Here is a 23,331-nt window from a genome sequence, read left to right as displayed (position 1 = left end):
CTAATGGAGGATGTGGGGTTACATCTTGAGAATGGCCAGGAAATGTTGGGACATAAGCTTTCTGTTGCCCTTCAAATGACTTCATTTCTGTTACCCTTTGGATGACTTCTTTTAGGATCAATCCCAGGTCCTCCTTCTACATTTTCTTCTAATCCTTTCTACTTCTTTTTGCATTATATTACTCATGATCATTAAGACTCATGATTCTTGTATTGGCTGTCTTTACATTATCTTTTCACTATGAGAGTGTAAAGATGAGAGTATAATTTTTTAGGCCAGGATACATTTGTATTATATTCCTTACATGAACTAATACAGTGTCTTTGCACATAAAAGGAGCCTAACAAATGTTTAATTGAATTGAGGTGCTAAAAATTATTTCAATTTTATTTTTTCTCTATCTTTTTTCTGTGACACTGTACCCTTCAGTTTGCGTTATAATATCTCAATTTTTTTATACCATCCTATTACAGTCATATTTCATGTCCTTTACTTTCCGAATACAGCAATGAGCTTTTCACTCTTCAAAGCCTAGACATAGTAATAAATAAAGCAAGAAAGTAATCATGATATCAAAATAAAAAATAATGTATTGGGTAAGATTTTAGTAGTAAATGTGTAAGATAACTTAAGAAGTGTTATTTTGAGGTAGCTTAAGTATGCTATCAATTTGGTCAAGTATTAAAAACACATCAAAACTAAACTTTTTAATATGTTAATTATAGTTTACCAAACTTATTCTGAGTTTACAAGGAACAACTATGTATATAACATTTATTAAATATCACAAATCATTAAAATGCATGATAGTATTCAAATTTGAGTATAGTATAAGGGAAATTGAGTATGATAGTTTGATGAAATAGAACAAAATTTCAATTTTTAAGGTAGTATAAAAATCCAATTGTTTAAAAATTTTTATTTAATAAAATAAAATCAACATCATTATTTTTTATCATGAATTTAACAAAATGGCTTTTAACAGCATATCAAATAGTGAGATCTTAAGAAATACAAATACTATATATTCAGAAAAAATTTCATGTTTTTAGCTTAATAGTTAAGCTGGGATTTTGAATTGTGAAAAAGTTTTAATAGTGGTTGAAAAATATTCATTTTCCTTGTCCCCTTTTTGAATCTACCTTCGTGGGCTCTTGAAAGGAGTTAAAAAAATGATAACTCATGAGATTTGGATAGATTCCTTACATTTTTCAGTTCCAATGTTCACATGTACTTAATTAGAAGATGCAAAGACGATCCCATATTGTTTCTATAACTATGATCATTTCACAGTATTGGTAATTAGTTACATTCTTTGTTGAGTGACTGTCCTTCAAACTTACAGTCTTTTAGACTCATTCTTTCATGTTAGTCTGCAAATAAGCAGCTGTCAAGGGCAATAATGGCAAAAAGACCATTTAAAACAAAGCTGGCAAACATTTGGAGTTATTTGTAGTTTCAAAAATTCTTTTTAATTCAAGTCATGTGTGCATTAAAATTCATTTTACAAATGAAAATTACAGATATGGAAAAGTTGCTTTCAGGGAAATTTCACTAGGAAGTCCATAATCCTTAAAATTCTGAGTGACTTAAATATTATTTGCAAAATATTTTCACAGTGTATTCTAGACATTACTTTTTAAAGGTGTGTTTTTTAGCTTTAAATATTTGGGGAGGGTCCAATAAGCATGGTAACATTTTCTAATGTATACATTTTTGGTCTTTTCCTCTAAATCTTTGAACTGCCCTAAGTATTAAAGAGAACTGCTGTCAACAAAGTTTTCTTTTCAAGAGGAACGTTTACACAAGCAAAATATGGTTTTAGACACGAGGATTCTAATTTTGAAGATCAAAATATTTTTTAGTCCTTATTCCTCATTCCATGTTTAGAATACAAGTTAAATCTTAATTGTAATGGTTTTCCCATCATGTAACCAACCGATGGTGCCAGACTTGATGATGAAGGCTTTACTTTGTTGGCCCTGTGTTTATGAAACCCCAGTGCTTTCCCTAGATCTTTTGGCTGATAATCTCAAACATGGAGGATGCTTCTGATACTTCACAAGGGGTTGCTCCATTAATTAATAATGTAGCTCTCCCAGGCTTTCCGCCGTCTCTTCCTGTATCTGTGACAAGCTGTAAAAGTCATCGAGTAGCCAATAAAAAGGTAGAAGCGAGAAGTGAAAAGCTCCTCCCAACAGCTCTTCCTCCTTCTGAGCCGAAAGTAGATCAGAAACTTCCCAGGAGCTCGGAGAGGCGGGGAAGTGGCGGTGGGACTCGTCCCCCGCGCGGAGCCAGGCCGTGGCAGCTGGAGAAGCAGCGGCTGGTGGCGCCGCGGGGCCCCGCAAGAGGCGACCCCCCGGGAGGACAGAGGGGCCCCCCCTCACTGCCCTTGTGGCTGAGAAGGTGGAGAAGTGGCAGTCGGCGTGCTCACAGGTGAGGGGCTCTGAGTGGTCGCTCGGGAGCCGGCCGGCGCCCGCAGGAAAGTGTTAGCGAGCCGTGGAACAAAGCAGAGGAGCGCCGGGGTCCTCCCGTAGTGAGCTGCCTTGAGGCATCGGGTCTGCCGGCTGTGCGCTGAGCACGTTGTGAGCCGGCGGGCGGGGAGCCGGCACTGGGGGAGGGGACCGCTGGGGGAGGGGGCCACGGCCGCTCCCGCACGGCCTGCCGGCCGGGTGGGTCCGTGGCCAGGAGTCTGGCACCATTGTGAGCCCGCAAACCGGCGTGCGGAGGTGGGGCGCGTGGGGAGGGCAGAGGCGGCGGCCGTTCAGCTTGCTCAACACCCTGGCAGCGATAGGAGCGACCTCGGCTCAGGTGGCAGCCGTGGTGTGTCAGTCACACAAAAGGCAGTGGAGCGTCCGCAGCGCGTGGACCGGCCCATGCCGCCTCCGAGCGCTCTCCACCTTACCGGCTTTCCTTTCCCTCCAATTTTGATAGGGAAGCGGGGCCGACGCGGGCGGCCGAACGTCGGAGTGACCCGTGGGCGGACAGGAGATGCCGCTGCTACACCGAAAGCCGTTTGTGAGACAGAAGCCGCCCGCGGACCTGCGGCCCGACGAGGAAGTTTTCTACTGTAAAGTCACCAACGAGATCTTCCGCCACTACGAGTAAGGACCGAGCCGGCGCGCAGGGGAGGGGGGGCAGGTTGTGAAGGAGTGTGGTGAGGACTCCCTCCCCAGCGTCCTTTTGTCTCTCTCCCTTTCCTCGTCCCAGGCTTCTGGCGGGGAGACTTGAAAGTGCCCGGTAGCCGTGGGCCCGCGTTTCTCTGTCCCAGAGCCCAACCCGGCGACTTCGCGGGGGCCCTCCGGTGGCCAGACCCGCCCCGGAGCGCGTGGGGTTGAACGGGCAGGGGCTGAAGAGGCTGGGGTCCCCTGCGGCCGTGTGGACCGCTTCTAGCCACGGCTGCCACCCGGCTGTCGGGCGGGGGAAACTCCCCGCCTCGCCCCTCCCCACTGCGGCCACACACGCGTACTCCGGGGCCAGTTCCGGGATCCCCGCCCGGCAGCCGAGGGGATCCCCGCTCGGGTCAGTGGCAAAGGGCCGCCGTCCCCTGCCCGGAGAGGGAATCCCCACCCCCGGGGGCAGGAAACGGCAGGGCCGGGCGTAGTTTTCCCGGACTGTTGTTGAGCCTGACGCTGGAGCTGCCTGGGGAAGAGGAGCGGAGTTGAGAGTCAGGGAAGGAGGGGGGCTGGCCAGGGGCCCTGGGGCCCAGGACAGGACTGTCCCCCTTCGGCCTCTGGTCCGGTGCGGCTAGGCCTCGGAGTGTGCGACGATGGGAGCCGTGTGCTCTGTCACCGCCTCTTCTGGGTGACTAACTCCCGGTCTCGGGGAACTCAGCGTCTCCGCCCCCGGGAGACCGGGTGAGGAAGAAGTCGGGGCTGGGCGGGGGGAAGAGGAGGAGAAGAGAGCAGGGCCCTGGACGCACCAGGTTTTCGCTTCGCACTGCCCAGAGGGGCAAGATGGGAGTTGGGGAGAGGGGGTTAAGGCAAGTTCAACACCAGCCTCAGCTAGTCTCTTTATCCCCTTGCGCATGTGGGCTGCCTGACATGTGCCAGTCGCTATTGTTTTGATAAGAATCCGGAGCTGCTGCGAGTGTAGTTTCAACCCCTAAATTTTCAGTCCTTCGCCCAAAAGATCCCCTTGTCCTGTTATTTGAAGTACCAAACAGCAAGGTGCTTCAGAGATCCTGTGTTTTAAACACGGTATCTCCAAGGGGAGAACCTGAGTTGATCAATAACTAAAACAGCCTGATTTTCTCCCTCCCCCCCCTCCTCCCTCCTCCCTCCCTTCCTCCCCCCCCCGCGCTCACTCACTCACTCTCTCACTCATGCTTTATCCTCTCCACTCAGAAGGAATCCTTTGTGACTGAGAAACCAAGTGTTTCAGCAACCAAATATATTGTGTGTAGGACGCATCTTTTCTGAGTGGGGGCTTGATCCAGGGAGAGCTTTTAGTCAAACTGCACCTGTTTGAGAAATGAATACCTAAGAAAGCTAGAAAAGCCAGTTCCTTAGAGCTGTTAAGTAAGCCTGTTTTCTTCAGCTCTACAGAAAGAGTTACACATGAATATGTTAGATCTAGAGAAGTTTTTCAGCAGACAGTACTTTAAAATAGGAGTGCACATCTTACTCTGCTCCTGTACAGACTTGTTTTGTTACTTGTAACCACTTAAGTGAATTTGGATTAGGTAACTTGACAAGGATGATGCTTTATTTCTTTTTTAAAATTTAAGTTAAAATCCTTGGTAATAATTCCAAAATTTTTAAAAAAGTGTATTTAAGAGTGGCAACAAAATATGAAACAGGCTTAGATTTCAAACTGTTCCATCCTTTGATATAAGCAGTTTTTTAAGATCTTCTCACTTTGTCAGGGAGACTGAACATGGATGTTATCTTTTTTAATTAAACACTTTTCATATATTTTGGTTCTTGATGATTCACTGTAATCATGGAGAAATGGGAAATGCTGAAATAAAGGAGATTTTTGGTATTATCAATCTACTACTTTCCATTAAGATTAAGGAACTGAGTCCTTTGTAGCCTTATGACATTAAGTTTTTTTAAAAAACTAGTTTTTTTGTTTCATCTGTGCTGATGTTCTTGGGTTTTGGGAAATTACAAGCAGTTCAGGAGATTGGATTTGCTTGGGAGCAAACATATTTAATCATTTACCATGAATAAAGCAGAGCTACTGGTGTTCTTAGGTATTAATCTTTAGGACTTTGAATTGGCAACATTGGAAAAATTTAATTGTGTTAAATTTTGGATTACTCTATCTTTCTCTTGATGATTACAAAGAGATCTTTACAAAAAAATGTATTCACAGTGGATGGTATTGTATATGGTGGTCTGCAGTTGTGGTAATCTGACCCTTACCATAAATCTGGAGAAGCTATGAAGGAAACCTCTGTTTTTACTCATTCATTAAATCACCAGTTGGTTTATGTGAATTTGTTCGAAGATTAGCCTTTAAGTGCATTATCTTGAATTTCTTTTATATTTGTCTGCAAATCACTCTGCTCACCTATTTGCTCCCCCTTTTTTTTTAATATCTTGACTCTTAACTTTCTCTAGAGAACCAATCTCAAAGAGATTTTCCACACCACCCAGCCTTATTCACTTCCCAACACAATGCAAAGTATCTTTTACCCCTAACTCTAGTTAGTAGAGATTGCTAGTGACCTTCTAATTGCCAAGTAGTTTTCTGTCTTTATCTTACTTAATATTATAGTCTAACACTTCCTCCTTTGCCCGTCTAAGCAGTAGTGATCACCCCCTCCATTTTATCTAGTGTAACATCTGCTGTTATTGCACTGTAATGCAATCTATTTGTTGCCTCACATTTTCTTTTTTCCTAGACCCTGAATTGTTTGAGACAGGGACTATGACCAGGATAGATCTTTAGTGATTATATAGTACAAACTCCTTTATTTTGTTTGTTTGAACAACATGCTCTTTAACTAATTGCTAACTCGTGTTTGACCTGCTTTTCATGAGTAAAGAAGACTTGTTAAAAGTAGCACATTAACTGTAGGCAAATGCATAAGCTAAAGTGAAAAAGAATGAAATTGGTCAACTATTTTACGATGGACAGAAAAATTAACTCAAAATGGATTAAAGACTTGAACATAAGAAATAAAGCTATAAGACTCCTAGAAGAAAAAATATAGGTGACAAGCTCCTTAATATCAGTTTTGATGATGATTTTTGAAAGATTTTATTTATTAATTTTTAGAAAGGAGAAGGGAAGGAGAGGAGAGAGGGAGAGAAACAGCAATGTGTGGTTGCCCCTTGTGCGCCCCCTACTGGGGACTTGGCCTGCAACCCAGGCATTTGCCCTAGACTGGAAATTGAACCTTTGACCCTTTGGTTCACAGGCCAGCACTCAATCCACGGAGCCAGGGCAGCCAGGGCTGGTGATGATTTTTAAAATCTGACATCAAAAGCAAAAATAAACAGTGGGACTGCTAAAAAGCTTCAAACTAAAAAGCTTCTGCATAGCAGAGGAAATCAACAAAAATGAAAAGACAACCTACTCAGTAGGAGAAAGTATTTGCAAATCATGTATTTGATAAGTGGTTAATATCCAAAATGTAGAAAGAACTCATACAACTCAATAGCAAAAAATCATACATTTCAATTAAAAAATGGGCAGAAGATCTGAATATATATTTTTCCAAAGAAAACATACCAAGGTACATGAAGAGATGCTTTACATCATTAATCACCAGGGAAATGCAAATCAGTACTGTAATGATTATCACCTAACACCTGTTAGAATAGCTATTATCAAAAAAAATGGAAATAACAAGTATCAGTGAGGATGTAGAGAGAAGGGAACCCTTGTGGTAGGAATGTCAATTGGCGTGACTACTGTAGAAAACAATATGGAGTTTCCTTGAAAAAAATTAAAAATAGAATTAACCATATGATCTACCAATTCCACTTCCGGGTATCTATGTGAAGAAAACAAAAACATTAAATTGAAAAGATATATGCATACCTTGCCCTGGCCAGTGTGGCTTAGTTGTTTGGACGTCATCCAGTGAAGCAAAAGGTCACAGCAGGTTCAATTCCTGGTAAAGGCACATGCCTTGGTTGCGGGTTTGGTTCCCTGCCTGGGCTTGTGTGAGAGGCAACTGATTGATGTCTCTCTCATCAACGTTTCTCTCCTCTTTTTCCTTTTCCCTCTAAAAATAAATAAAATCTTACAAAAAGAAAAGCATATAGGCATCCCCGTTCATTACAGCATTATTTACAATAACCAAGATATGAAAATAACCGAATTGTCCATTGATGATGATAGTACACTGGGGTAGCTTTTCTCACCATGTGGTCTTTCATCCTCAGAAGGGTGACCTGGGCTTCTTCACCTGCTGGTCTCAGGGTGAAAATGAAAGTCTTTCAATGTCATTTCTGTATTTTATTGGTCAAAGCCAATATCAAGTACAGCCCAGATTCAAGGGTTGGTAAAATAGACTCCAGTTTTTGTAAGATTATCCAAGTCATATTTCTGAGGAGCTACATACCTTCAACCCTCTCTGCAAACAGTCAGCCACAAAGCACTTGATAAGATTTTTATACTTAGGTCATCATGATTGGATTTTTGGATGTTCCCTGGTAGTTCTTCAGTTAATCCCTCCTTCCTAGTGACAAACTTTCTCTTCAAAGATGCTCAAGTCTTTTGTGTTCCTCTGATGTTGTTCCTCTACCAGCCTGGTTTTCTCCTGTGTATTCTATCTTACCTTATTTAATTTCCATATTGACTGTTAAAGGATGGTATCACCCTCATGTTACAGAAGTGTTTCCAGGTTCAATAAACTTGTGTAACTTAACCCAAATTCACATTCTACAGGTAGGAAAGCTGAGATTCAGACACTTTCCTCTCTCCTTCCCATTCATATGTGTACTTTTTCTAAGTACAAGAAAATATTAATGACAGCAAATGAGAGTACGTTTGTTTATTCTTGACACTATGGGGAGTTTTTGGAGATGCTGAGATAATTTGTCCCTGTAATGAGAAATGAATGTATGTCTACAACACAATGGCACAAATTACATATGTGCTGTGGGAGTCAGCGTAATGGGAGCACAGAAAATTGAGCTGATAACTACCGTGGAGTTGAGGAAACCCCAAATTAGGGGAGATGGAGCTGTTAAGACACAGAATGAGAAAAAAGGGCATTCTTGGCAGGGAATGCTCTGAAGAATACTTTTTAAGCAGAGAAAACAATATAAAAAGGCACAGAAAGGTGAATTTGCAATTCTCTTGAAATTCGCCTTTTTCAAATTTATTGTTGTTAAGCTAGGACATTTGTTAACCTAGTATAAAGTTTCACTTGTTGATACCTAGTTAAGGTTTTATTCTACAGATTTAAAAAATCTTTATTGTCATTCCTCATCTTAGTGTCATCTGCAGCTTTTAGGAGCCTACCTTGTATGTCGTCATTATCTAAGTCTGTCTGATAGCACTAAGTAAAATGGAAAAATAATGTTTCATTAGTTTTTTAAAAACTAAACTTTACATTTTTAAATAGTCAGATTTTTCCCTGATTATTTATTGGGTTGGCCAAAAAGTTTGTTTAGTTTTTTCTGTAAAATAAGAGACACATTCTTCATGTTCACCAATAACTATTGATTTGGATATTTTGAGTATGTTGGGTATCTTCCACATGGTGTAATGTTGATTGGTTCTCAGTTTAATGTCTCAATTTGATCTTCATCAATTTAAACTGGTCTACCTGACCATGGCGCATTGTCCAATGAGAAATCTCTAGCATGGAACTTCACAAACCACTTTTGACACTTTCCATCAGTCATAGCACCTTCTCCATTCACTGCACAAATCTTTTTTTGTGTGTTTCAGTTGTGTTTTTACCTTTCTTAAAATAATAAGGCATAATATGCTGAAAATGTGGCTTATTTTCTTCCACTTTCAATATTAGAATGGCTACACAAAAATTCACCAATTTTGATAAATTTTTAAAAAATGCTCGCTGATATGACAGCTGTTGCAATACAACAAAATTGTTTCATATGAAGTTAAAGACAACTAAGTGCTACTAGAGCCATCTTATGGGGGGAAAAAATCAAACAAACTTTTTGGCCAACCCAATAATAATCTATACTAACCTAAATGTATATTCATATAAAACAATACTTTGTATTTTATCAGTTTTTACTCACAATATTAAAGTATGCTTCTTGTAAAAGTTTCATTTTATAACATAGAAATTGAATAAGCATTGTAACCTACCCCCTAGAGTTTAGTATTATTAACAAATTCCTACATATTTGAATGTGTATGATGAATGGATAAAGAGCGAATTACAAAATTGGGAGATAGTGAAGATACCTAATGTTAGAGATGGGGCCATGCTGGTAGGGGGTGATGAATAGGAAAAACAGCCGTTTTTCCCCTTGCATTAAAATTGCAATTGTGGTAGTTTGCCCTGCCTCCATCCCCTTGTGTGCAGCAAGGCTATAATGTAACAACAGCTTTGTAGAGTAGGTAGACGGACAGGAAACAAACAGTACAAACACTTTGCAGGAGGTGGTGGGAACCTGGTGTAGAAGGGCAGCTGTAAGTCACTGCTTACTGACTATCCAATTTTTCTGCCTGGGAACATAGAGATTTGTGGCACTTGTGCCATTGCTCTCCTTGTTGTTTTGAACAGCAACCATAGTGTTAACAAGCATAGTGTTTATTACAGCTCAGTGTATAAAGTCTGTTCCGCTGCATTGACACCAAATACCTATATACCAAGTAACTCAGGCTACCAAATACTTACCTGCTATGGCTAGAGCTGTGCTGTCCCATGTAGGAGCTATTACTTGGCAAGCAGGTTAGTAAGAACTTGAAATGTGTCAGAATAAAGATGTGCAGTAAGTGTAAAGATACATAATAAACTTTGAAGACCTAGTACCCCAAAAATGTAAAATATTTCAATATTGATTATATACTGAAATGAAATCATTTTGGGATATATTGGGTTAAATAAAATATAAAATTAATATTTTAAATGTGACCACTAGAAAATTTTAAATTATTTGTGTGGCTGGCATTCTATTTCTTTTAGCACGGCTTTAGAGACTATTTAATGTGTAAGATACCTGGATTGAAGTTTGTTTTTCTTAAATAGTACTATAGTTTAAATGATTAAAAGTATGCCTACTATATTATGTGCTAACTATGTGTTGGCTTGGGAAGCTAAGTCTTAGAGCTATGTTTGTTTTTATAGGAAAAAAAGTTTAAAATCTGTAAAGTTGTCTAAGAGAATTGCAGTTTTAGGCAGTAAAGCAATGAAATAAAACCTCTTTTAAGATCTGTCCATTAATTTTATTCTGCACCATTGATAACCACCTATTGGGTATGTCTGTTGCCTCCCTCTTAGCTAACAAGTTTTTTATCTGACATAGATTTTCTTGCTTATAAGAACCAGATTATATTCTTTTTTTGTCTCTGGTGTTTCTTGCTTCAACTCTCTGTTTTCTTTACAACCCTAACTCTTTAATGTCACTTCCTTCAAAACATACTCTAGTATTTCTTGATCTTTTTTGCTTGCTCCTCCTCCTCCCTTCTTCTGAATTCCTGAAGGATATCTGCCTCTGTCTTGTAGAGATAATCACTTTTTACTTTGTATTTTAATACCATATATCCACTATATGCTCTACTAAAGGGTACATACTTCAAAAAGATCTTTGTACTGAATTAGAGTCATATAATTTGACTTGTATGCTGTCTCTTTAAATCTCATGTTAAAATATAATTAGTTTCCCTCCCTCCCTCCGTTTCTTTCTCTTGGTAGTTGTTCTGCAGACAAATATATAAATGAAACTATCTTAATGGAATTACCCCACATCTTCGGAGATCAGAGTACTACATGGAGAACTGAAACAGATAATACTTACCAGGAAGTAAACATATAGGAGTTTTAATACTTTTTAGAATGATGGGAGAAGGAAAGAGAGATTTCAGAAAGAATAAAAAGTTAGAGAATGGTAAAATGATCAGTTACATATAATTATTACAAAGTAGACCAGAGTATAGATGGGGGAAATACATATATCTTACCATTTAGAGGCAACCATCGTTAACGCTTTTGAGTATATCTAACCTTTTGTATTTGAAAAATGTTTATTATAAAAATAACATAAGTACATGCTCATTATAAAAATTCAAACATAGAAATATTTAGCATAACAACTTTTCCTTCCTTCCCATTTCTTTCCTTTCTCTGTAGGGAACATCTCTTTATATAGTATTTGTATAAATATACACATTTTTGTTATTAATGTATGTGAAATTGTTTTATTCAGTGATTTGAGTTTTCTCTACCTCGTATACCTGAGAAATGTTTCTAAATTATAGATCAATTGCATTTTAAAAGAGACAGGATAGAATTATTTTAAAAGAAATGCTCTTATTTAAAAATTCCAATAGTGCAGAAAAGGATTGAGTAGAATGGTCACCCAGTTTCAATCCCCATTCTGTAGCCGTTACCTTGATTTTTGTATATATTCCAGAAATCTTTTATGCTTCTTTGGGTTCTCTTGTTCTTCCTCCTTTTCTTTTTTCTTTTATTCTAACACAAATTGGACCATATTATTGTATATATAAACTTGAAAGTTTTTTGTTATTAATATTATTTAAGAACTCTCCTTATACTGTTTAATGACTGATTTTTCATCATACAAAGTACTGTATTTTACTTAACCTTTCTCTTATTGTTAGATGCTTAAATTTCCCAGTTTTTCACTATTATGTTAGTCTTTTAAAATTCATAGTTAAGAAAATAAAATTCACAGTTAAGCACTTGAATGAATTCCAGTGTTTTGATGGCTTTGGAACAAAAATCTTAAAAATTAGAATGAAAAAGAAAGGTTGAGTTTATTTTCACTTGCACTTCTGTTTCAAAAGTGGTGGAAATCAAAGTTTAATTTTGGCTGAATATACTTTTAAATTGCAAAATATAAATGGCTGGTTTAAATACACTTTTTCATAGGTTTGTATTAATGTATAAGTTGATCAGTTACTAAATCCTTATCTGAGTTCTATGATTCTACATAAATTTTTGCAGGAGGCACAGTTATTTATCAGCTTTTAATGTAAAATTTGTGAAATGATAAGTAACAGATTTTTATCTTTGTTTTTTAATCAGTGACTTTTTTGAACGAACCATTCTATGCAACAGTCTTGTGTGGAGTTGTGCTGTGACAGGGAGACCTGGATTGACCTATCAGGAAGCACTTGAGTCAGAAAAAAAAGCAAGACAGAATCTTCAGAGTTTTCCAGAACCACTAATTATTCCAGTTTTATACTTGACCAACCTTACTCATCGTTCACGCTTACATGAAATTTGTGATGATATTTTTGCGTACGTCAAAGATCGATATTTTGTCGAAGAAACTGTGGAAGTCATTAGGAACAATGGTGCAAGGTAAAGTACTTTTAATGTTTTTCTTTCGATAATGTATACATTCACATTGCTTAAAATTCAAAATACACAAAAGGCTGAAATGAAATAAGCTTCCCTTTTACTACCCTCCAGCCTACTCTGTTAACCCTCCCCACAGAGCCCTGGTGTTAGCAGTTTATTGTGTATTTTTCTAAAGCTTATTTTTATATAAACGAACAAAAGCATGTACATACACACACAGTCTCCTGCCCCATTTAAATGCAAAAGGTAACATACTGTATGTTATACCTTCTTTCACTTAAAATATCTGGAAGGTCAGTCCATTGCTTTATAAATTGCCTTCCTTCTCCTTTTTAATTACTATATAATAAATTCCATTATATGTAGGTTTCTTCTTTATTTAAATGTAAAAAGACATTAGATAAAGATATCTACTGTGTCCTCATTATATTACCTGATAGTTTAAATATACCTGTTTTTCCTGCTGGTTTTAGTGGTTGCTTTGATGAGGACTGAGTTCTATGTACTTCATTAAGTTCTTTTTTTAACTCAGGTCTTCAAGAGAAAAAGTACACTTCTTTTATGTATGAAAATTTAAAATGACATTTGTCATCTTTACTTTAGTGCAGTGACTGTAAAATGTTTTTTGACTGCTTTTCCCTTCTCTTTATTGAGCTAAATGCAGGTTTTTTTCCCTAAATTTAAAACTTTAACAGTCCAAAGTTATTTAATTATGTTCTTTATTTTGAGGAATTGTTATGAGTTTATATGTAATTTCAGAATGATATCTTAAAATATTATCCATTTTAGTTATTAAATGCTACTACACATGAAACTTTGAAAGTCAAGAGATATTGCCCTGGCTGGGTTGCTCAGTTGGTTAGGGCATCATCCTGATATGCCAGGGTTGTGGGTTCAGTTCCTGGCCAGGCACATATAAGAAACCAACCAATAAATGCATAAATAAGTGGAACAACAAATCTACATTCCTCTCTCTCTAAAAATCAAAAAATGTTTTTAAAGCCAAGAAATGTGTATGTAAGATCTAAATTTGTTTGGATTTGATTTTGATGAATAACTGGATAATTTCTTTTATTAGTTGTAGAAGTGACAAATGGTAAAAATGGAAGAATTTTCATGTCTAGTTACTTTTGGAAAAAACTATATTTTCAGGGGAGGAGATTAACATGTCACCAGTAATCCCACCAAGAACATATCCTTTTAAAAAGAGATCAAATTATGAATACGGTTTTGGAGTATGTTTTATGATTTCTGGTGGTATATTTAGAAAGCAAATTTTTGTGTTTCAATCTACATTATATCACCAAAAGGAATAATAAGGCCATGTTACGGGAGCAGGACAGGTTTTTTTATCCCTATAGTCATTGTTTTTATTTGATTTATGCTAAAAGTATTTTCTAATTTACAAATCATTGGGGCACATTAAACTTTAACATTATGTGTATAACTTACATCTAGATACGTAGTAGTTCATTGTGTTTTGCATAATTTTTTGTTTTTGTACTTTAAAAATGGACTTTAGGTAGATGTAGCTGGTAACAGTAGTAAACTAGGGTGCATTGTCGAAATAGGAAATCTGGGGATCACAATTTTATTGATTATTATTCATCAGGAAATATACCTCTTCTTGTTGAAGAAGGCTTTAAATTATAAAGTATATTATATTAATATTATAGTATATTAAAGTAGAGAGAAATTGGTATTTCTCTGCAAACTTTTAAGACCTAATTTTTAAAATACACAGTGGCCATTCTTAATTTTTATGTGGGAAGGGAGAAATTATGAGAGACTCCTTGACTTTTTGCCTTTAGCATCTGGGTGGATGGTAAGATGCAGAAGCCCCAGGAAATAATATTATGAGTCTAGCCAGCTCTGCTTTCATCTCAGGTCCAGATATTTCTGATTGCTCTGATACTGTGTATTCCCATGTTGTTCAGTGATTCATATATGTCACTTACAGGATAAACATTGGGTTGGGTACTAGGGATACAAAAGAGGTTAAGATGCCCTTCAAGATTCAGTTAAGAAAGAGACAAAAATAATTGACTTGCCAAGTATTAAAATAAATGTACAAGTGTAGTAATTCAGGAGCATCCAGGTCCAGAGTGCCATAAAAGCTAGGCCTAGGTTCCCTGCACTCATACTAACACTGGATATTTTAGTTTTTAATCTTCGGCAAATCTGATGATATCTCAAGTGTTTATTTGCTTGTTCAGGTCCTTTGCCCAATTTTCTTTTGGCTTGTTTGTCTTCAGTAGATTCACAAGAGCTATTTATTAAATACTAGGCATATTATACTCCTTGTCTTATTGGAGCAAATATTTTTCCATTCCATTATTTGTTTATCCTAAATATTTCCTAAATATGCAGTTAGTGTAAAAGAATTTTTTAAATATGTATAAACAATAATGATATAATTAAGGAATAAAGAATAAAAGTATAGTCAATATTCAACGCATGTACCACTTGGTTTTATTTTAGATTGTAGAAGCTTTTTCCTCTTTACTTTTTTATTTTTAATATATATTTTATTGATTATGCTATTACTGTTGTCCAATTTTTTTCTCCCCTTTATTCCCCTCTGCCCTGCATGCCCTGTGCCACCAGCATTCCCCCCCTTAGTTCATGTCCCTGGGTCATACATATAAGTTCTTTGGCTTCTCCTACACTATTCTTAACCTCTCCCATCTATTTTGTACCTACTATTTATGCTTCTTATTCCCTGTACCTTTTCCCCCATTCTCCCTCTTCCCCTCCCCGTCTTATCTCCATTTCTGTGATCGTTTCTGTTTTACTTGTTTGCTTAGTTTGTTTTTGTTTTTAAGGTTCAGTTGTTGATAGTCGGTTGTTTTCATTTTACTGTTCATAGTTTCTGATCTTCATCTTTTTCTTAGATAAGTCCCTTTAGCATTTCATATAATAGTAAGGGCTGGGTGGTGATGAACTCCTTTAAATTTACCTTATCAGGGAAGTACTTCATCTGCCCTTCCATTCTAAATGATACCTTTGCTGGATAGAGTAATCTTGGGTGTAGGTCCTTGCCTTTCCTGACTTTGAATACTTCTTTCCAGCCTGTTCTAGCAAGGTTTCTTTTGAGAAATCAGCTGATAGTCTTATGGGAACTCCTTTGTAGGTAACTGTCTCCTTTTCTCTTGCTGCTTTTAAGATTCTCTCCTAATCTTTAATCTTGGGTGATGTAATTACAATGTACCTTGGTGTGTTCCTCCTTGGGTGCACCTTCTTGGAACTCTCTGAGCTTCCTGGATCTCCTGGAAGTCTATTTCATTGGCCAGATTGGCAAAGTTCTCCTTCATGGTTTTTTCAAATAAGTTTTCAATCTCTTACTCTTCTTCTCCTTCTGGCACCCCTATGATTTGGATGTTGGAGTATTTAAAATTGTCTCAGAAGTTCCTAAGCGTCTCCTTGTTTTTTTTGAATTCTTGTTTCTTCCTCCTGTTCTGGTTGAATGTTTCTCCCTTCCTTCTGCTCCCAATTGCTGATTTGCGCCCTGGTTTCCTTCCCTTTACTGTTGGTTCCCTGTGTATTTTTCTATATTTCACTCTGCATACCCTTCACTTTTTCCCCCACTTTGCGACCCTACTCACCCAATTCAGTGAACATCCAGATTAGCAGTGTTTTGAACTGTGCATCTGATGGGTTGGCTGTCTGTTCCTCACTTAGTTCTGTTTTTGGAGCTTTGATCTGTTCTTTTATTTGGGCCATATTTCTTTGTCTCAACGTGCCTGTTACATTGTAAGGGGTGGAGCCTTAGGTATTCGCCCGGGCAGGGCAACCCAGTTTGCTGCCTTGTGACACTGTATGTGGGGGAGGGGTCAGAGTGGGAACAATACCACTTGCTCAGCTCTCTGCTGGCTTTCAGTCACTTCCCCTGCTACCCACAGCAAATTGGGTCCTCCTAGCGGTGATTCCTGGGCAGGTGGATTTGTGTACATTCTAGGACCTGTGGGTTTCTCCAGCCAACTCTCCTGTGAGGCTAGGAGTTTCTCCTGCCGCCGCAACCCCCACAGGTTTTTATAGCCAGAGGTTGTGAGGCTTTCTTTTCTCTCACTGGAACCCTCACGGCGTGGTCTGTCTCACTCCCCAGCTGTTCCTCACAGTTTATCCACACGCAGGTGCGGGACCGCCTGGACCACCAGCCGCCACCTTGCTGCACATCCTCTTTACCCCATCTGCCCATCTCCTCCCCTCTTACTGGTCTGGATGAGTGTTTCTCCTTTAACTCCTTGGTTGTCGGACTTCCATACAGTTCGATTTTCTGGCAGTCTGGTTATATTTTGTTTTTAAATTTTTTGTCTTATGGTTCTGCGAGAAGGCAAAATATATCTACCTACACCTCCATCTTGGCCAGAAGTTCCCCCCTTTTTTTATTGTTATGCAATTACAGTTGTCCCCATTTTCCCCCATTACTATTCCCTGTCCTACCCACCCCCCCTCCCACATTCAATCATTCTCCTGCCCCACCCCCATGTCTTTGTCCATTGGTTCTTTATACATGTTCCTTGCTAACCCTTCCCACATGGTTTTAATAGAATTCTTTTATCTTTGATTTTTGTTTATAATTTGAAAAAAGTTACACTTTTCTAATTTTATGGGGGACAGAATAGTGTGATAGTGAAGGATCTAGGCTTTGGAGTCTAACTGACTTTTTTGGACAATGACATTCTTTCAGACTATTAATGAAACTAAAATGAGAATATGTTGGGGGTACACATTTTGAATTGCTACATAAATGGAATATAGTAGTAGTATTTTATGGGGGGAATAAGGTTGCTATTGGCTCAAAAGATTTTTATGGAAGTTAATATATTTTTTTTCTATTGACTAGCTTTTCTAATAAAAATTAAATTTTATAATTAAGCTTCAAGCCTGACTTAAGATTTCTGCTACGTTAGATGCTAAGTTCCTTTTACACTTTTCACTTAAATTTCAGTTAAAATAACTTTAATATGTCAATTTGCCTAATGACTAGATTTCCTTTGGTTGGAATTGTGCCTCCACCACCTAATAACTACTTGCATAACTCTTGGGCAAATATTTAATATCACTTATCTCTCCTTTGCATACTTAGTAGAATTATTGTGAAGATTAACTGAGATGCTGCATGTGAAGTGCTGGGTTCAATAAACAACATATAAAAAATCAATTTTTTTCCATTTTGATTTTTAGTTCTCTGTCATACTTATAAAGTTTTATTCTAACTGTAGTTTCTGGGGTTTCTATTTGGGTTTTTGTTCTTATAATTTGGATTATAGGGTGGTGGTGTAATATGTTTAGGTGGCCAGTAGGGCCTTGTTCTTATCAAGTCAGTGACCATTCCTGTGTTTCTGGCACCTTCAAATACTGTATAATATTGTTCTGTCCTGTGAGGACAGCTTTTAAGATGACCCTTTTAATTTGTTCTCTTGCTTTCACATGTAGTGGTGAGGGTATCTGTCTCCTTTAATAAACCACAATCAATAGTCTTGATTTCATTATTATATGAGTAGCTTCCCCTTCTGTTTTCCATAGAGATGTTTTAAGGGATAATATATTAGATACCGGCCATCTTAATCTCCAGGCTGCTACAACCCAGTCAAATAAAGATCTTTTAAAATTAATATTAGAAAATAAAACAAAACATAAAAACAAAAACAAAAAACTCTTATTCTATTACATTGGTATGAGGAAATGACTTGGCATGATGTTTTTCATTTGGAATGTGTTCTAGACCCCCGAGGATATATATCACTCTGGCTTCACGTCTGCTTGTGTAGCTTTTGGGACTGAGCTCACTTTTGAGATGATGGTAATGGTAAGACCTTGGCATCCTCGAGGGGTGGGCTAGGGCAAGCCCAGCTTCGATGATGAGAGAAACTCCAGGCTGAATTTCCTAAGTATTCCTCTTGATTTTTATTTGTAGGCTCTTCTGGCCTTTCTGCCTCTCAGTAGCATGAGGTTTATCATCAGGGGGCTTATTTAGAGAAATGAATGGATTTCTCCCTGTGACTGAGAAGTACCAGACACTTAACATGGGGTCCACTAGTATGAAATATCTGTGCTTCTACTCCCACCTTTCACTCTTCATCCTTTCTCCACAGAACATGCAGTTACAAGAACTGGCTTATACAATACCCACATTTTCATCTCCCTCTGCCTTCTTGTTACATGAGCTTTATTGAACTATAATTCACACACCATAAAATTTGTCCATTTAAAATGTACAATTCAGTAGGTTTTAGTATATTCACAAGGTTATGGGGCTATTGCCACTATATAGCTGCAGAATATTTTCATCACCCCAAGAAATTCTGTACTCATTAGCAGGCACTCCCAATTACCCTCTCCCCTCAGCCTCTGGCAACCACTAATCTATAATCTGTCTCTGGATTTGCCTATTCTGGACATCTCATATAAATGGAATCATAACATGTATCCTTCTGTGCATGGCTTCTTTCACTTACTATATAAATGTTTTCAAGCTTCATCCACGTTGTACAATGGCATCTATCAGAATTTTATTTCTTTTTGTTGATAAATTCTGCTGTATGGATCTATTACATTTTATTTATCTGTTCATCAGTTGATGGACATTTGAGTTGTTTTCACTTTTGGGCTATTGTAAATAATGCTGTTGACTTGGGTATATATCTAGTATTCTAGTAATTGCTAAGTCATATGGTAACTATGATTAACATTTGAGGAGCCTCCAAACTCTTTTCCAAAGCAGCTGCATCATTTTACATTCCCACTTGCAAGGTATGAGAGTTCCAGTTTCTCCATATCCTCACCAAATCACAGGTATGGACAATTTTTTATTGTCCATCTTTTTTATTTTGCCATCCTTCTGGGTGTGAAGTGGTATCTCACTGTAGTTTTGATTTACATTTCCCTAATGACTAATTATGTTGAGCATTATTTCATGTGCTTATAGATCATCTGTATATCTTCTTTGGAGAAATGTCTATTTTGGTCCTTGGCTCATTTTAAAATGGGGTTATTTATCTTTTTATTACATAGTTGTAAGTAAGCATTCTTTGTTTTTGGAATCAAGTCCTTTAGCAGATACATGATTTACAAATATTTGCTCCATCTTTGAATTGCCTTTTCACTTTCTTGATAGCTCCATTTGTAGCACATTCTCCCTTTGCTTTTAACTTCTGTTTCTACTTATCAAAATCATCTATCTTTTGTTTCTATCTCTGTTCATAGTAATTATCAGTGCCCCTAAAGACTGCTCCATCCATTAGACTTAGATTTACTGGAAAGAGCATGCTAAATTACAGAGAAATGAGATAGATAGGGGTTGAATTAGTCAGTGTAGGCACTCTGGATCTTCTCACCTTAATATTCTTTTATTGCTATCTCATTGCCTTCTCACTTTCTTTTTGCATCTTACAAGTATAGATAGTTGCTTCCCTCCCCACCAAGACTTTCTGTTTTGAAATAAGCAAACAGGTTCTTCTAGGAGAGCCGTTGTCATTGCTATGACAGAGGAAGTAAAGAGAACAACTTACTACTTGACTGAGCCAACAGTTTAGTTCTTTACCTTCCCCATCCTGATTATCACACAGTATGTCTGCCAGTCATGCTGACAGTAGTTCTCTGCTCCTTCCTTAGAACCTAAAGAAGGAGTGAGAAGATGTATGGTCATGTGAAAAGAACATTAAACTAGGTAGGAGTCAGGTCTATTAATATACCTATCAGATGTTTTGTGTACACATTATATCAGCAGATATAAGGTTAAAATTTATGTTTAATTTACAGATGAGGAAACAGAGATCCAAAGAAATTAAATATTTTGTAATTGTTCAGCCTGTATGTACTGATCTCCTGCTGTTAACTTATACTCTTCTAGACACTGGAGATATAGCAGTGACCAAAACAAAGATATAGAGCTTCTATTTCAACTTCACAGACAGTCAGTTGTAGGATTTAAATTCAGGTATGGGTCACTTACAAAGCCATGTCTTTATCTCTCTCTCTCTCTCTCTTTTTTTTTTTTTACTGTTGTTCAATTACAGTTGTCTCAATTTTTCCCTCATTGCTCTCTCCTCCCCTACCCTCTCCCCCCGTCCATCCTCACTCTGTTGTCCCTTACCATGGGTCCTTTATACATGTTCCTCACTAAACCCTTCCCCTTCTTTTCCCCTTATCCCTTTCCGCTCTAGTCACTGTCAGTTTGTTCCTTATTTCCATGTCCTGGTTCTATTTTGCTCATTTGTTTTGTTCATTAGGTTCCACTTATAGGTGAGTTCTTATGGTATATGTCTTTCACTGCCTGGCTTACTTCATTTAGCATAGTGTTCTCCAGTTCCATCCATGCCATTGCTAAGGGTAGGAGTTCCTTCCTTTTTTTTTTTTTTAAATTTAATTATTTATTTATTTAAAGTGTATATATGTATATTTTTCTCTCATCTTTATTTCCTTCCACCCTGCACCGCTCCTCCCCCCAGCAATCCCCCTCCTCCCTTAGTTCATGTCCATGGGTCGTACACATAAGTTCTTTGGCTTCTCCATTTCCTGTACTATTCTTAACCTTCCCCTGTATATTTTGTATCTACTATTTGTGTTGCTTATTCCCTGTACCTTTTCCCCCATTCTTCCCCCCTACCTCCTCTCTGATCTCCACTTCTATGATTCTTTTCCTGTTCTAGTTGTTCGCTTAGTTTGTTTTTGTTTTTATTTTTTAGGTTCAGTTGTTGATAGTTGTTTCTTGTCATTTTACTCTTCATAGTTTTGATCTTTTTTTTCTTAGATAAGTCCCTTTAGCATTTCATATAATAGTAAGGGCTGGGTGGTGATGAACTCTTTTCTTTTGTTCTTTTATTTGGGCCATATTTCTTTGTCTCAACATGCCTGTTACATTGTAAGGGGTGGAGCCTTAGGTATTCGCCCAGGCGGGGCAACCCAGTTTGCTGCCTTGTGACACTGTATGTGGGGGAGGAGTCAGAGTGGGAACAATACCACTTGCTCAGCTCTCTGCTGGCTTTCAGTCACTTCCCCTGCTACCTACAAGCAAATTGGGTCCTCCTAGTGCTGATTCCCAGGTGGGTGGGTTTGTGTACATTCTGGGACCCTGTGGGTCTCTGTAGAAGTTTCTTCTTTCTTTCTGCTGCATATTATTCCATTGTGTAAATGTACCAGTTTTTCGATCCACTCATTTTGTGATGGGCACTTAGGTTGCTGCCAGCACTTGGCTATTATCAATAACGCTGCTATGAACATTGAGGTGCATAGGTTCTTTTGAACTGGTGTTTCAGGATTCTTAGGGTATAGTCCCAGCAGTGGGATCACTGGGTCAAAAGGCAGTTTTATCTACAGAGCCATTTCTTTCAACGTATCACTTGGTTTTGGATTCTGCCCTTTATGATTTAGCTGCATGGCTTTGAGCAAGTAATTGGAACTCTTTAAGCGTCAGTCTTTTCATCTGTTAAATTGCCTCACAGGATGAAATGACATAAGGAATGTGCATTTTAAAAGCTGTACTATTTAATATTGTCATTTGGTGTAGGTATCTTGTATGGGGGCAGGGAGTATATGGGAATCCTCAATATCTTCATTTCCTTTTTGCTGTTAATCTAAAACTGCTGTCTTTATATTTAAAGAAGTTATATGCTCTGCTTATTAAGATCAAACTTTATAATATTTTAAAAATCTGCTTTCTTCCTATAAAGATTCACATATATCTGTACGAAAGGTAAAAGCCTAGAGTGCATTTCCTAAATCTTCCCTTCAGAGATAACTTACTGTCAAAAAATTAGTGCATAGTTTTCTTTTTTTTTCTCTATACTACACTAAAGTTTAAAAAAACAGCAACCAGTTTTTTCACTTAGTAATGGTTTGGATGTCTTCCTATGTCCGCATACGTAGATGAGGACCATTTGTAATTCATTTTGTATAAACTAGATAAACTATTGGATCCTAAAAAGTGAACTTGTAGCATTGCCCTTTTCTGAGGGTGAAGAAAGTTATTCCTTTTGTTAGCCTGTGTGAATTCTCTTTTTGAAAATAATAAAGTGTATTTTCTTCCAAATAATCCTTAACTTTTGATTGACAGACCTTTTCCAAAATAATTTAAATTAGTAAAAAAGCAGAATTGGATTTACAGAAAAGAGTTTCATATGTAGCTAGATTTTTCCAAATATTATCCCAATACTATTTAGATTTAGAATTTATAATATAAAATGTTATATAGTCAAGAAGGATAAAAAGAACCACTGTTCACTTGTTTTTAGAACTGCCTTGTAAAATAAAGATTACAGATACTTTTTAATCTTACAAACTATATAAAGTTTGGAATCAAATAGTAACCAGCTAGAGCTCTTAACTATTGAACAATTAAAGTATATTCCCTGTGGTTATGTTGCATTGACGGAATGCTTTAGGCACTGTAGTCTAATGAAGTAGGGGAAAATTAAGCATAAAAACCTATCATACAGAGAGTGGGCACTTAATATATATTAGAGTTGGAAATGAAAAAATGGATTTTTTGTGTTGGGGCTCTTTTTATATTACTAGCCCAAATGGTATTAGTAATTCATAATGAATTAAAATGCAGTAATATTTAGGACAAAGAGAAATACTAAATATATTGAGAACATAATAGGAACAAAAGATATAAATGAAAAAGTACAGTTATTTTTATTTAAACATACATCCTTGGGTGTCTATAACTGGGTCCAGCTGTGATTATTAATCAAGGAGAAATTTTTGGAAAAGAATTCTTACTAGAAATGGGAAGGCAGAGAAAAATATGAGAGAAAGGATTAAAGGCAGAATGCCTATTATTTAGGTGCAAAGATAATATAGAATTTTTGTCAATGTAAATTTATTATAGCTCTTTTTCAGAAAGAAGGCTTTCTGTTGGTCAGCTGACCTTTTAAGTTCAAAATTCC

The 23,331-nt window shown here is 37.6% G+C and overlaps 1 protein-coding gene across 2 annotated transcripts in view; it reads left to right on the top strand.

The window, feature by feature from the left end:
• Window positions 1-2,209: 2,209 nt before the first annotated feature.
• BAZ1A (bromodomain adjacent to zinc finger domain 1A) overlaps window positions 2,210-23,331 on the top strand; it is an 82,750-nt gene continuing 61,628 nt past the window's right edge. Inside the window, exons 1-3 of one of the 2 annotated variants that reach the window (XM_054586588.1) lie at window positions 2,210-2,436; window positions 2,935-3,104; window positions 12,158-12,436. In XM_054586588.1, the coding sequence (XP_054442563.1) occupies window positions 2,992-3,104; window positions 12,158-12,436 (392 nt within the window). In that variant the 5' untranslated portion in view covers window positions 2,210-2,436; window positions 2,935-2,991. Of the gene's footprint in view, window positions 2,437-2,840; window positions 3,105-12,157; window positions 12,437-23,331 lie in introns of those variants that run through there. The other variant, XM_054586607.1, reaches the window with a different exon arrangement.

Source organism: Pteronotus mesoamericanus, unplaced genomic scaffold (assembly GCF_021234165.1).
Source record: "Pteronotus mesoamericanus isolate MK-2021 breed Mesoamerican mustached bat unplaced genomic scaffold, CSHL_Meso_final contig_100, whole genome shotgun sequence".
Classification (NCBI taxonomy): domain Eukaryota; kingdom Metazoa; phylum Chordata; class Mammalia; order Chiroptera; family Mormoopidae; genus Pteronotus; species Pteronotus mesoamericanus.
This window is presented reverse-complemented; position numbering and strand designations above follow the sequence as displayed.